A 14,230-nucleotide genomic window follows, 5' to 3' on the forward strand; every position below is an offset into this window, starting at 1 on the left:
CTCGGGAACGCTGCCCATGTCTGCGACGTCCTTTCCGAGAAAGGAAACAAAAAGGACAACAGACAGGGGACCACCCGCATCATCAACGGGAATGACAACATTTCATTCACCTCAGACAAGGCTTTGTCAAGAGATGTACAGCACGGAAACAGACCCTTCGGTCTAACACCGTCCATACCGACCAAATAACCCAACCCAAACTAGTCCCACCTGCCAGCACCCGGCCCATATCCCTCCAAACCCTTCCTATTCAATATACCATCCAAATGCCTCTTAATGTTGCAATTGTACCAGCCTCCACCACATCCTCTGGCAGCTCATTCCATACACACAAACCACCTTCTGTATGAAAACGTTGCCCTGTAGGTCTCTTTTATATCTTCCCCTCTCACCCTAAACCTATGCCCTCTAGTTCTGGATTCCCCAACCCCAGGGAAAAGACTTTGCCTATTTATCCTATCCATGCTGGTCATAATTTTGTAAACCCCTATAAGGTCATCCCTCAGCCTCCGACGCTCCCGGGAAAACAGCCCCAGCCTGTTCAGCCCTCCCTGTAGCTCAGATCCTCCAACCCTGGAAACATCCTTGTCAATCTTTTCTGAACCATTCCAAGTTTCGCAACAGCGGGGAGACCCAGAAATGGAAAAGACTGAAGGGGGAAGTCAGCGGTAAATCTTTTGAAGAGGTTACAAAGGAGAGACCTCTGTCTGCAGGGAATGACCCCCACAGTAGCAGTCGAGGTAGACGGCATTTAAGGAGAAGCTGGATACAGACGTCAGGGAGAAAGGAACTGAAGGGAATGCTGCTGTAAGGGGAAATCAAGTGTGAGCAAGTGAAGGGGAGGTGCGTAGAGGCTCACATGGGTCAGAAATACTGAGAGAGACCAGTTGAGCTGAAGGACCTGACTGGAGACTCATGGGGACAGAGAGTGAAATCTTGGATCCACCTGCAAGAGAAGGAGAAAACACGTGATACCTCCCAGGATTTCGGCAAGTCCCGCAGATTCTCTGCAGATCACTTTTTTGGTCAGAGCACTGAGTATAGGGTTGGGGTCTGGACAGGACGTTGGTTATGCCACTTTTGGAATACACAGGAACCTCGATTATCCAAAGGACACATGCAGGGTGTATTTCAGTCGCTGACGATTAGATCCCTCACAGTGTGGAAACAGGCCCAACCAGTCCACACTGACCCTCCAAAGAGTAACCCACCCAGACCCCATTTCCCTCTGACTAATGTACCTAACACGTCGGGCAACTTAGCATAGCCAATTCACCCTGACCTGCACATCTTTGGACTGTGGGACAGAAGCGGAGCACTAGGAGGAAACCCACGCAGACGCGGGGAGAATGTGCAAACTCCACACAGTCTGTCGCCTGAGGCAGGAATGAAACCCGGGTCCCTGGTCCCGTGAGGTAGCAGCGCTAACCACTGAGCCACCGTACTGGTTCATCTAATTCTGGATAATCGAAGTTCCTCTGTATTATGTGCACTTCTAGTCTATCGGAAGGATATTGCAAAACTTGAAAGGGTTCAGAAAGATTGACAAGGATGTTGCCAGGGTTGGTGGGTTTGAGCGACAGGGAGAAGCTGAACAGGCTGGGGTTGTCTTCCCTGGAACGTCGGAGGCTGAGGGTTGACTTTAAGAGAGGTTTATAAAATTATGAGGGGCATAGATAGGGATAGACAAAGTCTTTTGCCAGTACTAGAGGGCATAGGTTTAGGGTGAGAGGGGAAAGATTTAAAAAGGGTCCTAAGGGGCAACATTTTTCACACAAAGGGTGGTGTGTGCGCGTGTGGAATGAGCTGTCAGAGGAAGTGGTGGAGGCTGGTACAATTGCAACATTTAAAAGGCAACCACTTGGGTATCTGTGTAAGGAGGGGTTTGGAGGGATAGGGCCAATTGCTGGCAAATGGGACTTGATTAGTTGAGGATATGGAGGAGTTGGAGCGAAGGGTCTGTTTCTTTGTTGTACATCTCTACTTCAGGAGGAAATGCGCAGTCGCAGGCTCGCAGAGCCACTGGCTGCCAAGCAGATGGGAGCACAGCAACTGCAGTGACCCTCCACCCTCCCACCCAGGGTTCAGCCCTGGGCGGTGACTCACAGCAGCTGGCCCCCGTCACTTGTGCCCCCGCTGGTACCGCAGCAGGTGCTGGGAGTGAGCGAAGCCCCTCTCGCAGACGGGGCAGGTGAATGGCCACTCCCCGGTGTGGACCCGCTGGTGTGTCCGCAGGTTGGTCAGCCGGGTGAAGCCCTTGCCGCAGACGGATCAGATGAACGAGTGCTCGCCGCTGTGAAGCCGCCGGTGCGACAGCAGGTTGGAGGAGCAGGTGAAGCCCTTGCCGCACTCGGGCAGGTGAACGGCCTCTCCCCGGTGTGGACCCGCTGGTGTGAGAACAGGCGGGACGAGCGGGTGAAGCCCTTGCCGCAGACCGAGCAGGTGAAGGGCCGCTCCCCGGTGTGGACCTGCTGGTGGGTCAGCAGGTTGGATGACCGGGTGAAGCCCTTGCCGCACACCGAGCAGGTGAAGGGGCCGCTCCCCGGTGTGGACCCGCTGGTGGATCTGGAGGCCGGAGGAGTGGGGGAAGCCCTTGCCGCAGACGGAGCAGGTGAAGGGCCGCTCCCCGGTGTGGATCTGCTGGTGCCGCAGCAGGGTGGACGAGTGAGGGAAGCCCTTGCCGCACACCGAGCAGGTGAAGGCCCCCTCGCCGGTGTGGACCTGCTGGTGGGTCAGCAGGGCGGACGACTGGGTGAAGCCCTTGCCGCAGACAGAGCAGCTGAACGGCCTCTCCCCGGGGTGGACCCGCTGGTGGGAACAGCAGGGCGGACGAGTGAGGGAAGCCCTTTCCGCAGACGGAGCAGGTGAAGGGCCGCTCCCCCGGTGTGGACCCACTGGTGCCGCAGCAGGGTGGACGAGTGAGGGAAGCCCTTGCCGCACACCGAGCAGGTGAAGGCCACCTCGCCGGTGTGGACCCGCTGGTGGGTCAGCAGGTTGGACGACTGGGTGAAGCTCTTGCCGCAGACGGAGCAGGTGAAGGGCCGCTCCCCAGTGTGGATCCGCTGGTGGGTCAGCAGGTTGGACGACTGGGTGAAGCCCTTGCCGCAGACGGAGCAGGTGAAGGGCCGCTCCCCGGTGTGGACCCGCTGGTGGGTCAGCAGGGTGGACGAGTCAGAGAAGCCCTTGCCGCACACCGAGCAGCTGAACGGCCTCTCCCCAGTGTGGACACGGCGGTGGATCTCCAGATCGGATGGGTAGCGGAATCCTTTCCCGCAATCCCCACACTTCCACGTTTTCTCCATGGCGCGCGGAATGCCTCCTGAGACTTCCTTTCCCCACAGTGGGCAAACTGGCTCAGGCACGTGCCCCTGTGGTTCAGGTAAAGACGATACTTTAAGAGCCTACTGAAGCAGACAAAAATGTTCAAAGAATTTCCCCCTTCTGGACTGAAAGAGGGACGTCTCTCCTGTCCCACGAATCAAGGGGCTCTGTCAGACCTTCACATGGTACTTCCGTTGGGGAGCTCTACCTGCAAAGCTGCTCTTCTCATATCCTGTGAAAAGGGGATTACAAAAGTCATTGCTGCCTGCACATGACAGGAATTCAGAACAGATCATTCTAGTTTCTGTAGAACTTCCCTAAAACAATCAAGTTACAATATGCAGATGCCAGTGTTGGGCTGGGGTGTACAAAGGTAAAAAAAAAATCACATCACCAGGTTGTAGTCCATTAGATTTGTTTAGAAGTTCGAGCTTTCAGAGCTCTGCACCTTCATCAGGGCGGCACGGTGGCACAGTTAGCACTGCTGCCTCACAGCGCCTGTAGACCCGGGTTCAATTCCCGACTCCAGGCGACTGACTGTGTGGAGTTTGCAACGTTCTCCCCGTGTCTGCGTGGGTTTCCTCCGGGTGCTCCGGTTCCTCCCACAGTCACAAAGATGTGCGGGTCAGGTGAATTGGCCATGCTAAATTGCCCTTAGTGTTAGGTAAGGGGTAAATGTAGGGGTATGGGTGGTTGCGCTTCGGCGGGTCGGAGTGGACTTGTTTGGCCGAAGGGCCTGTTTACACTGTAAGTCTAATCTAATCTAATCTAATCTAATCTAGTAAAACCTCCAGGCGAAAAAGACAGCAGATGCTGGAGATCAGAGTGGTGCTGGAAAAGCACAGCAGGTCAGGCAGCATCCGAGGAGCAGGGAAAAAAAAAAGACGTTTCAGGCAAAAGCCCCTTCATCAGGAATGAGGACACTTTCCTCATTCCAGAAGAAGGGCTTATGCCCGAAACGTCGAATCTCCTGTTCCTTGGATGCTGCCTGACCTGCTGAGCTTTTCCAGCACCACTCTGATCTCCAGCATCTGCAGACCTCATTTTCTCCTATAACCTAGAGTTGTGTGATTTTTAACTTTAAAAAAAAGTGTTGCAAATCTCCACCCGACATACACACTTTTCTTCAATTCTCACTCTGCTGTTTCTGATATTACCCATCCCCCAGTATTGTCCAGAAAGGGACTTATTACCTAAAAAAGCTGTAAATCTCCATCCCACACACTCTTTAACTCTTGCTGTACCTAATATCCCACCTCCCCCCATGCTCCAGCAGGGTCTGACTGATGCTCATTGACTGAGCCACACTCACCTCTTCCTGGATACATGGACCCTCCAGACCAACACAACATCAGCTCCCCTTAACCGCCCCCCCGCAAGTGCAGGAGCAACCGGTCACGTGAATGGAGGGACCGCCGTCGTCACAAAGGCCGCGCGTTGATTGGACGGAGCGCCCGTCCGTGCGGCGTTCCAGCCTTTCCCAATGGTCCACCACGCCGTGCGTCACGCGGCGGCACTGGTCTTTGTGACGCCCACGTGACCTCTCCCCTCCTCCACACCCCACGCGCCCCTCCCTTCACTCGACACGGGGAGGCCTGACCAATGGGGAGCCGTGGAGGACCGGAAGGAAGGCTGGTCCTCCTACCAATCAGAGCATCCCCTCAATGTTTGAATGCGGAACTTGGATCATGAGCTCCTGCTGCTCTCTCTCTCTCTGAATGAAGATTGAGTGTTACCCCAGACTGCACCAACCTCTGTGAGTACAGCACCCTCTCTTCTCACCCCTCCTATTCCATTTCTTTTCTCATTTTGGGATTAAACTGTTGGTTTGTAGGAAGTGAAGTGAAAGGAGGTGAACTCAGGAAAGGTGCATATGCTGGATGCATTGGTCTGGATCGCTGTCTCTGTCCCTCTGTGTCTGTATCTCTGTGTGTCTCTGTCTCTCTCGTGTCCTTCATCAGGAATTGCGGAGGGGAGGGGGTGGAAAGGGTGCTGAGAGATAAATAGGAAGGTGGGAGTGGGGCTGGGGGTAAGGTAGATGCAGGTTGGGTGGGGTTGATGGCGACAGGGTGGAGCAGATTGGTGGGAAGGAAGATGGACAGGTGAGACAGTTCAAGAGTGTGGTGCTGAGTTGAAGGGTGGAGCTGGGGTGGGAGGGGGGAGGGAATGTGAGGAAACTGGTGATATCGATGTTGATGCCATGTGGTTGCAGGGTCCTAGGCCACCTGATACCTGGAGGAAGAATGCCTCTGCATTGGGACCCTCCAACCATACAGGATCAATATTGATTTCACCAGTTTCCTCATTCTCTCTCTCTCTTCCCCCCCCCCCCCGCCCAATCCCAGATACAACCCTCGAACTTGGGACTGCTCTTTTGAACTGTTCCACCTGTCCATCTGCCTTCCCATCTATCTGCTCCACCCTCCTCTCTGACCTGTCACCTTCTTCCCCCGCTTTCATCTACCCATAGCATTCTCAGCTCCCTTCCCCCAGTCCCACCTCCCTCTCATTTATCTCTCAGCCCCTTTGGGCCCACCCCACATTCCTAATCAAGGGGTTATGCCCAAAATGTCAAACCTCCTGCTCCTCAGATGCTGGCTGACCTGCTGTACTCTTGCAGCACCAGACATTTTGGTGCTTATTTGTCTGGATGTTCTGATGTGACCCATTCGCAGATGTGAAGTCACATTCGAGAAAAACTCCTTCATGGAATGTGGGCTTTTTTTTTGGCAAGGCCAACAATGTTTTTGTCCCTAACTGCCCTTCAGACAAGAGGATTGCCAGACTTTAGGGGGCATTTTAAAAGTCAAGCACGTGAGCCATCATATGCAGGCAGCACCAAGTTAATGCTGACGGGTTTCCTTCCCTGAAGAGCGTTATTGAATCAAATGGGTTTTCAGAAAAGTTTCATTCTCTCAATGACTGAGACTAGTTTTCAATTCAGATTTAAAAAAATACATTTAATTTCCCCAATGTTTGTTTTTACTGGTATTTGAACCCATGAGCCCAGATTATTTGCCTGGGGCCTCTGGATTGCTGGTCCAGTGTTGTTGTTATAACATCACTGACTCGCCTGGACAGCATTGAGAGTCATACAGATGTATAGCACACAAAGAGACCCTATGTGCAACTGGTGCATGCCGAGCACATAGCCAAAATTGATCTAGTCCGATGTGCCAGCACGTCCCTCCAAACCCTTCCCATTCATATTCCCATCCAGATGCCTTTTAAATGTTGCAATTGTCCCAGCCTCCACCACTTCCTCTGGCAGCTCATTCCATACACGCACCACCCTCTGACTGACAAAGATGCCCCTTAGATCCTTTTTATGTCTTTTCCCCTCTCACCTCTAGTTCTGGACTCTCCCACCCCAGGGAAAAGACCTTGTCTATTCACCCTATCCATGCCCCTCATTATTTTATAAACCTCAATAAGGTCAGCCCTCAGCCTCCGATGCTCCAGGGAAAACAGCCCCAGCTTATTTAGCCACTCCCTATAGCTCAAACCCTGGCAACATCTTTGTAAACATTTTCTGAACCCCGTCAAGTTTCGTTTAACTGAACAGTAAAAGTCATACTGGACAGGGATATATCATAGTGTTACTATGCAATATGTATTTATTTACGACTGTATAAATTTGATTTATAATTATTTCTAGTTATATCATAGTGTTGTAGCCATGTTATGTATTCCAAGTTTGGGAGAGGATTTGTAGCTCGGCTGCTCGTTGTTGTGGTTCTGTTTGCCGAGCTGGGAATTTGTGTTGCAGACACTTCGTCCCCTGTCTAGGTGACATCCTCAGTGCTTGGGAGTCTCCTGTGAAACACTTCTGTGTTGTTTCCTCCGGCATTTATAGTGGTTTGTCTCTGCCGCTTCCGGTTGTCAGTTCCAGCTGTCCGCTGCAGTGGCCGGTATATTGGGTCCAAGTCGATGTGTTTATTGATTGAATCTGTGGGTGAGTGCCATGCCTCTAGGAATTCCCTGGCTGTTCTCTGTTTGGCTTGTCCTGTAATAGTAGTGTTATGGATGTGGATCATTAGCTGTCTTCCTGTTTGTCCTATGTAGTGTTTTGTGCAGTCCTTATTGTGTACAAAATCCCATGCAAGGCCTGCACAAAACACTACATAGGACAAACAGGAAGACAGCTAACGATCCGCATCCATGAGTACCAACTAGCCACGAAACGACACGACCAGCTATCCTTGGTGGCCACACACGCAGATGACCAGCAACATGAATTCGACTGGGACAACACTACTATTATAGGACAAGCCAAACCGAGAACAGCCAGGGAATTCCTAGACGCATGGCACTCATCCACAGATTCAATCAATAAGCACATCGACCTGGACCCAATATACCGACCACTGCAGCGGACAGCTGGAACTGACAACCGGAAGCGGGCAGAGAGAAACCACTATAAATGCCGGAGGAAAGATGACAGAAGCGCTTCACAGGAGACTCCCACGCACTGAGGATGTCACCTAGACAGGGGACGAAACGTCTGCAACACAAATTCCCAGCTCGGCGAACAGAACCACAACATGTCATGTATTTCCAGTCATACCCGTTACAGGACAGGAGAATACTGGGCTCAATGCTGACTCTGTGGATGAATCTAGTCAGACTCATTCCTCTCTATATCCACAGAGTCCTGTAAGTGTATTCCTCTATAGGGTCCCTCCAGTCTCACTTGGGTATTGAGTGACTCCACTCCAGTCATCCTCAGAGCGAGCATGTTCTAGGTCTTGTTACCAAAGCAAAGTTCTTGCTCTGATTCTCTTTCCCTTCCCCCCCACATCTTGGTCTGTCAACATGGTAGAAAGAGAGTTGGGGGGCAGATAACTAGGTTAGCAAACTGCATGAGGGTGGCATGATGGCTCAGTAGGTAGCACCGATGCCTCATAGTGCCAGGGACCTGGGTTCAATTCCAGCCTCGGGCGACTCTCCGTGTGGGTTTCCCCGGAGTGCTCCGGTTTCCTCCCACAGTCCAACCTTGTACAGGTGAGGGTGGGTTGGCCGTACTAAATTGCCCAGAGTGTTCAGGGATGTGTAGCTTAGGTGCACGTGTCAGGGGTAAATATAGGGGAATGGGTCTGGGTGGGATACTCATCACAGGGTCGGTCTGGACTTGTTGGGCCGAAGGGCCTGTTTCCACACTGTAGAGGTTCTAATTCTTAACTTTTCTTGGAGCTAGATCTGCCAAATGTCAGGAATCAGAAAAATTGGGAGGGAGCGTATTAGGTACGGCAGTAGGGAGAATGTGTGGGATGGAGACTCACAGGTTTTGGGTTATGGGCGTGGAATGAATATTCCGTGAAATCGATCTGTTAAACTCTGAGATTCTACGTGATACTGACAGCGATGACTTTCTAATTTACAGGCTTTCACAGGAGGATTTACCTGCATATCTTGAACTAATTGCCTCAGCCAGCTTGACTCATTGGGACTGGAATTTTATCGATCTTTTGAGTGGAGAAGGAGGATTGTCCCGCCTGCTTCCAGAGATCTGACTGGTAAAGCACTGAGATGCCGCTGTTCGAGGGTGGAGGGAGCTTTACCGGAGCGGAGAGTTAGCCAGCCGGCCACCCGCAGCAGAGTGGGACGTCAGAGGGAGCGTCGAACCTGGAGGGAGCCCGCGCCATGGGGAAACCGTGGGGAATGCGGGAAGGGGTTTCGAGTCCCCTCTGAGCTGGAGATCCACTGGCGCGGTCACACCGGGGAGAGGCCGTTCTCCTGCCCCGAGTCCGGCAAGGCCTTCGTTGGGTCCTCCAAGCTGCTGAGGCACCGGCGGGTCCACACCGGGGACAGGCCGTACCCCTGCCCCGAGTGTGGCAAGGCCTTCACCCAGCTGTCCCACCTGCAGACGCACCGGCGCCTCCACACACCAGGGAGAGGCCTCTCACCTGCCCCGGGGGCGGCAAGGCCTTCAATCGATCGCCGACCCTGCGGACGCACAGGCGCCTTCCCAACGTGATCGCACGGAGTTGAAGTCTGCAGCGAATCCCCCCCAGGACTGGGGGGGATCGTGCCCCTTGGGGGTATTGTGCCCCGTTCGAAGACAGTGGGTGAAGCGGGAAGGGAGCGAGGCTTCCTTTCTGCCGGACTGGCCGCTCTCGCTCCCTTTGCTTCCCGTGGGACCGATGCTGTTTGAGGCTGGGACTGCACGTTCCCCGGGCCAAAGATCTGCAGGAGCTGAGGAAGTGCACTCCTTTCACACCGGATGGTAAATCATGTTTGTCCCATCTATTTCGGTCTTAAATACCCTCCGTGACCTGGCCTCCCAGCCTCCTGTGGCAGTGAATTCCACAGATTCCCCACTCTCTGTCTGAAGAGGTTTCTGCTTATCTCCGTTCTAAAAGGTCTAAGGCTGTGCCCTCGGCTCCTGGTCTCTCCTACCAATGGAAACGTCTTCCCAATGGCCACAGATAGATCAGAGTCAAATACAATAGCCTCTATTCCATTGAGTGTCCAGCACACTTTATAACACTTTGTAAAATCAGGAGGGCCATTGATGAGGTGAGTGGCAGGTGTCTTTTCCCGATAGAATAAAGAATATTCCAGCACAGGAACAGGCCCTTCGGCCCTCCAAGCCTACACCGATCCAGATCCTCTATCTAAACCTGCTGCCTATTTTCTCAGGATCTGTATCCCTCTGCTCCCTGCCCTTTCATGTATCTGTTGAGATACATCTTAAATGACGCCATTGTTCCCGTCCCTACCATCTCCGCTGGCAACACATTCCAGGTATCCAGCACCCTCTGCGTAAAGAACTTTCCATAGATATCTTAAATCTTTCCCCTCTCACTTTGAACTCATGACCCCAGGTAACTGAGTCCTCCACTCTGGGGAAAAACATTTCTTGCTATCCACCCTGTCTATACCTCTCATGATTTTGTTGGCCTCAATCTGGTCCCCCCTTAACCTCCGTCTTTCCAATGAAAATAATCCTGATCTATTCAACCTCTCTTCATAGTTAGCATCCTCCATACCAGGTAACATCCTGGTGAACCTCCTCTGCACCCTCTCCAAAGCATCCACATCCATTTGGTAATGTGGCGACCAGAACTGTACGTGGTATTCCAAATCTGGCCGAAACAAAGTCTTGTATAACTGTAACATGACCTGCCAACTCTTGTACACAATACTCTGTCCGATGAAGGAAAGTGTGCCATATGCCGCCTTGACCACTCTACTGACCTGCATTGCCATCTTCAGGGAACAATGGGCCTGAACACACAGATCTCTCTCTACATCAGTTTTCCCCAGGACTTTTCCCATATTACCTCACTGCTCGAGTCCTTCATAGTGCCCTCCTTCAGCACAGCTGTGATAGCCTCTCTGACCAGTAATACAACTCCTTCACCTCCCTCTCTATCCCACCTGAAGCATCGATATCCTGGGATATTTAGTTGCCAATCTGGCACTGAGGCATCGGTGCTACCTACTGAGCCATCATGCCACCCTCTTGCAGTTTGCTAACCTAGTTATCTGCCCCCCCCTCTCTTCCTATAATAGTAGTTTGGTTTGTCCTATAATAGTAGTGTTATCCCAGTCGAATTCATGTTGCTTGTCATCTGCGTGTATGGCCACCAAGGATAGCTGGTCGTGTTGTTTCGTGGCTAGTTGGTATTCATGGATGTGGATCGTTAGCTGTCTTCCTGTTTGTCCTATGTAGTGTTTTGTGCAGGCCTTGCATGGGATTTTGTACACAATAAGGACTGCACAAAACACTACATAGGACAAACAGGAAGACAGCTAATGATCCGCATCCATAACACTACTATTACAGGACAAGCCAAACAGAGAACAGCCAGGGAATTCCTGGAGGCATGGCACTCACCCACAGATTCAATCAATAAACACATCGACCTGGACCCAATATACCGGCCACTGCAGCGGACAGCTGGAACTGACAATCGGAAGCGGCAGAGACAAACCACTATAAATGCCGGAGGAAACAACACAGAAGTGCTTCACAGGAGACTCCCAAGCACTGAGGATGTCACCCAAACAGGGGACGAAACGTCTGCAACACAAATTCCCAGCTCGGCAAACAGAACCACAACAACGAGCAGCCGAGCTACAAATCTTCTCCCAAACTTGGAATACATAACATGGCTACAACACTATGATATAACTAGAAATAATTATAAATCAAATTTATACAGCCGTAAATAAATACATATTGCACAGTAACACTATGATATATCCCTGTCCAGTATGACTTTTACTGTTCAGTTAAACGAAACTTGAAAGGGTTCAGAAAATGTTAACAAAGATGTTGCCAGGGTTTGAGCTATCGGGAGTGGCTAAATAAGCTGGGGCTGTTTTCCCTGGAGCATCGGAGGCTGAGGGCTGACCTTATTGAGGTTTATAAAATAATGAGGGGCATGGATAGGGTGAATAGACAAAGTCTTTTCCCTGGGGTGGGAGAGTCCAGAACTAGAGGTGAGAGGGGAAAAGACATAAAAAGGACCTGAGGGGCAACTTTGTCAGTCAGAGGGTGGTGCGTGTATGGAATGAGCTGCCAGAGGAAGTGGTGGTGGCTGGGACAATTGCAACATTTAAACGGCATCTGGATGGGAATATGAATGGGAAGGGTTTGGAGGGACGTGCTGGCACATCGGATTAGATCAATTTTGGCTATGTGCTCGGCATGCACCAGTTGCACATAGGGTCTCTTTGTGTGCTATACATCTGTATGACTCTCAATGCTGTCCAGGCGAGTCAGTGATGTTATAACAACAACACTGGACCAGCAATCCAGAGGCCCCAGGCAAATAATCTGGGCTCATGGGTTCAAATACCAGTAAAAACAAACATTGGGGAAATTAAATGTATTTTTTTTAAAATCTGAATTGAAAACTAGTCTCAGTCATTGAGAGAATGAAACTTTTCTGAAAACCCATTTGATTCAATAACGCTCTTCAGGGAAGGAAACCCACTAGCATTAACTTGGTGCTGCCTGCATATGATGGCTCACGTGCTTGACTTTTAAAATGCCCCCTAAAGTCTGGCAATCCTCTTGTCTGAAGGGCAGTTAGGGACGAAAACATTGTTGGCCTTGCCAAAAAAAAAGCCCACATTCCATGAAGGAGTTTTTCTCGAATGTGACTTCACATCTGCGAATGGGTCACATCAGAACATCCAGACAAATAAGCACCAAAATGTCTGGTGCTGCAAGAGTACAGCAGGTCAGCCAGCATCTGAGGAGCAGGAGGTTTGACATTTTGGGCATAACCCCTTGATTAGGAATGTGGGGTGGTCCCAAAGGGACTGAGAGATAAATGGGAGGGAGGTGGGACTGGGGGAAGGGAGCTGAGAATGCTATGGGTAGATGAAAGCAGGGGAAGAAGGTGACAGGTCAGAGAGGAGGGTGGAGCAGATAGATGGGAAGGCAGATGGACAGGTGGGACACTTCAAAAGAGCAGTCCCAAGTTCGAGGGTTGTATCTGGGAGTGGGCGGGCGGGGGGGGGGTGTCGGAATGAGGAAACTGGTGAAATCAATATTGATCCTGTATGGTTGGAGGGTCCCACCTGTCCATCTTCCTTCCCACCAATCTGCTCCACCCTGTCACCATCACCACCCCCCCCCAACCTGCATCTACCTTACCCCCAGCCCCACTCCCACCTTCCTATTTACCTCTCAGCACCCTTTCCACCCCCCCAACCCCTCCGCAATTCCTGATGAAGGACACGAGAGAGACAGAGAGAGCCATCCAGACCAATGCATCCAGCATATGCACCTTTCCTGAGTTCACCTCCTTTCACTTCACTTCCTACAAACCAACAGTTTAATCCCAAAATGAGAAAAGAAATGGAATAGGAGGGGTGAGAAGAGAGGGTGCTGTACTCACAGAGGTTGGTGCAGTCTGGGGTAACACTCAATCTTCATTCAGAGAGAGAGCAGCAGGAGCTCATGATCCAACTTCCGCATTCAGACAATGACGGGATGCTCTGATTGGTAGGAGGACGGCCTTCCTTCCGGTCCTCCAAGGCTCCCCATTGGTCATGCCTCCCCTTGTCGAGGTGAAGGGGTGGGCGTGCGGGGGGAGGAGGAGGAGAGAGGTCACGTGGGCGTCATAAAGACAAGCGGTGGACCAATAGGAAAGGCTGCAACGCCGCACGCTCCGTCCAATCAACGCGCGGCCTTTGTGACGAAGGCGGTCCCTCGATTCACGTGACCGGTTGTTCCTGCACATGCGCCGTTGCGGGGGGGGCGGTTAAGGGGAGCTGATGTTGTGTTGGTCTGGAGGGTCCCTGTGTCCAGGAAGAGGTGAGTGTGGCTCAGTCAATGAGCATCAATCAGACCCTGCTGGAGTATGGGGGGAGGTGGGATATTAGGTACAGCAAGAGTTAAAGAGTGTGTGGGATGGAGATTTACAGCTTTTTTAGGTAATAAGTCCCTTTCTGGACAATACTGGGGGATGGGTAATATCAGAAACAGCAGAGTGAGAATTGAAGAAAAGTGTGTGTGTGTGGAGATTTGCAACACTTTTTAAAGTTAAAAATCACACAACTCTAGGTTATAGGAGAAAATGAGGTCTGCAGATGCTGGAGATCAGAGCTGAAAATGTGTTGCTGGAAAAGCTCAGCAGGTCAGGCAGCATCCAAGGAACAGGAGATTCGACGTTTCGGGCCAGAGCCCTTCTTCAGGGCTTATGCCTGAAACGTCGAATCTTCTGTTCCTTGGATGCTGTCTGACTTGCTGAGCTTTTCCAGCAGCACCTTTTCAATTCTAGGTTATAGTCCAACAGGTTTAATTGGAAGCACTGGCTTTCAGAGAGACACTACTTCATCAGGCAACTTGTTAATATTTCAGATAATGGAAATGTATTGCTGGAAAAGCGTAGCAGGTCAGGCAGCATCCGAGGAGCAGGAGAATCGAGGTTTCGGGCATGAGCCC

At 51.5% G+C, this 14,230-nt stretch overlaps 1 protein-coding gene, 1 long non-coding RNA gene and 1 pseudogene across 2 annotated transcripts; 1 reads left to right on the forward strand and 2 right to left on the reverse strand.

Annotated features, from left to right (window-relative positions):
• Positions 1–2,121: 2,121 nt before the first annotated feature.
• On the reverse strand, positions 2,122–2,784 carry LOC132811291 (zinc finger protein 239-like; annotated as a pseudogene).
• A 134-nt stretch (positions 2,785–2,918) lies between these two features.
• Positions 2,919–4,649, reverse strand: LOC132811295 (zinc finger protein 239-like; the record flags this gene model as incomplete). The annotated part of the gene is made up of 2 exons (XM_060822795.1): positions 4,634–4,649; positions 2,919–3,265 (listed from the first exon to the last, which is right to left on the reverse strand). Coding segments are annotated over exons 1-2 (363 nt in total), but the record flags the coding sequence as incomplete, so codon positions are not given.
• A 354-nt stretch (positions 4,650–5,003) lies between these two features.
• Positions 5,004–11,520, forward strand: LOC132811294 (uncharacterized). Its single transcript, XR_009643256.1, has 2 exons — positions 5,004–5,077; positions 8,705–11,520. It is a non-coding gene; the product is annotated as an uncharacterized LOC132811294 (long non-coding RNA).
• Positions 11,521–14,230: the final 2,710 nt, after the last annotated feature.

The sequence above is a fragment of the Hemiscyllium ocellatum genome, unplaced genomic scaffold (assembly GCF_020745735.1).
Source record: "Hemiscyllium ocellatum isolate sHemOce1 unplaced genomic scaffold, sHemOce1.pat.X.cur. scaffold_2178_pat_ctg1, whole genome shotgun sequence".
Taxonomy (NCBI): Eukaryota; Metazoa; Chordata; class Chondrichthyes; order Orectolobiformes; family Hemiscylliidae; genus Hemiscyllium; species Hemiscyllium ocellatum.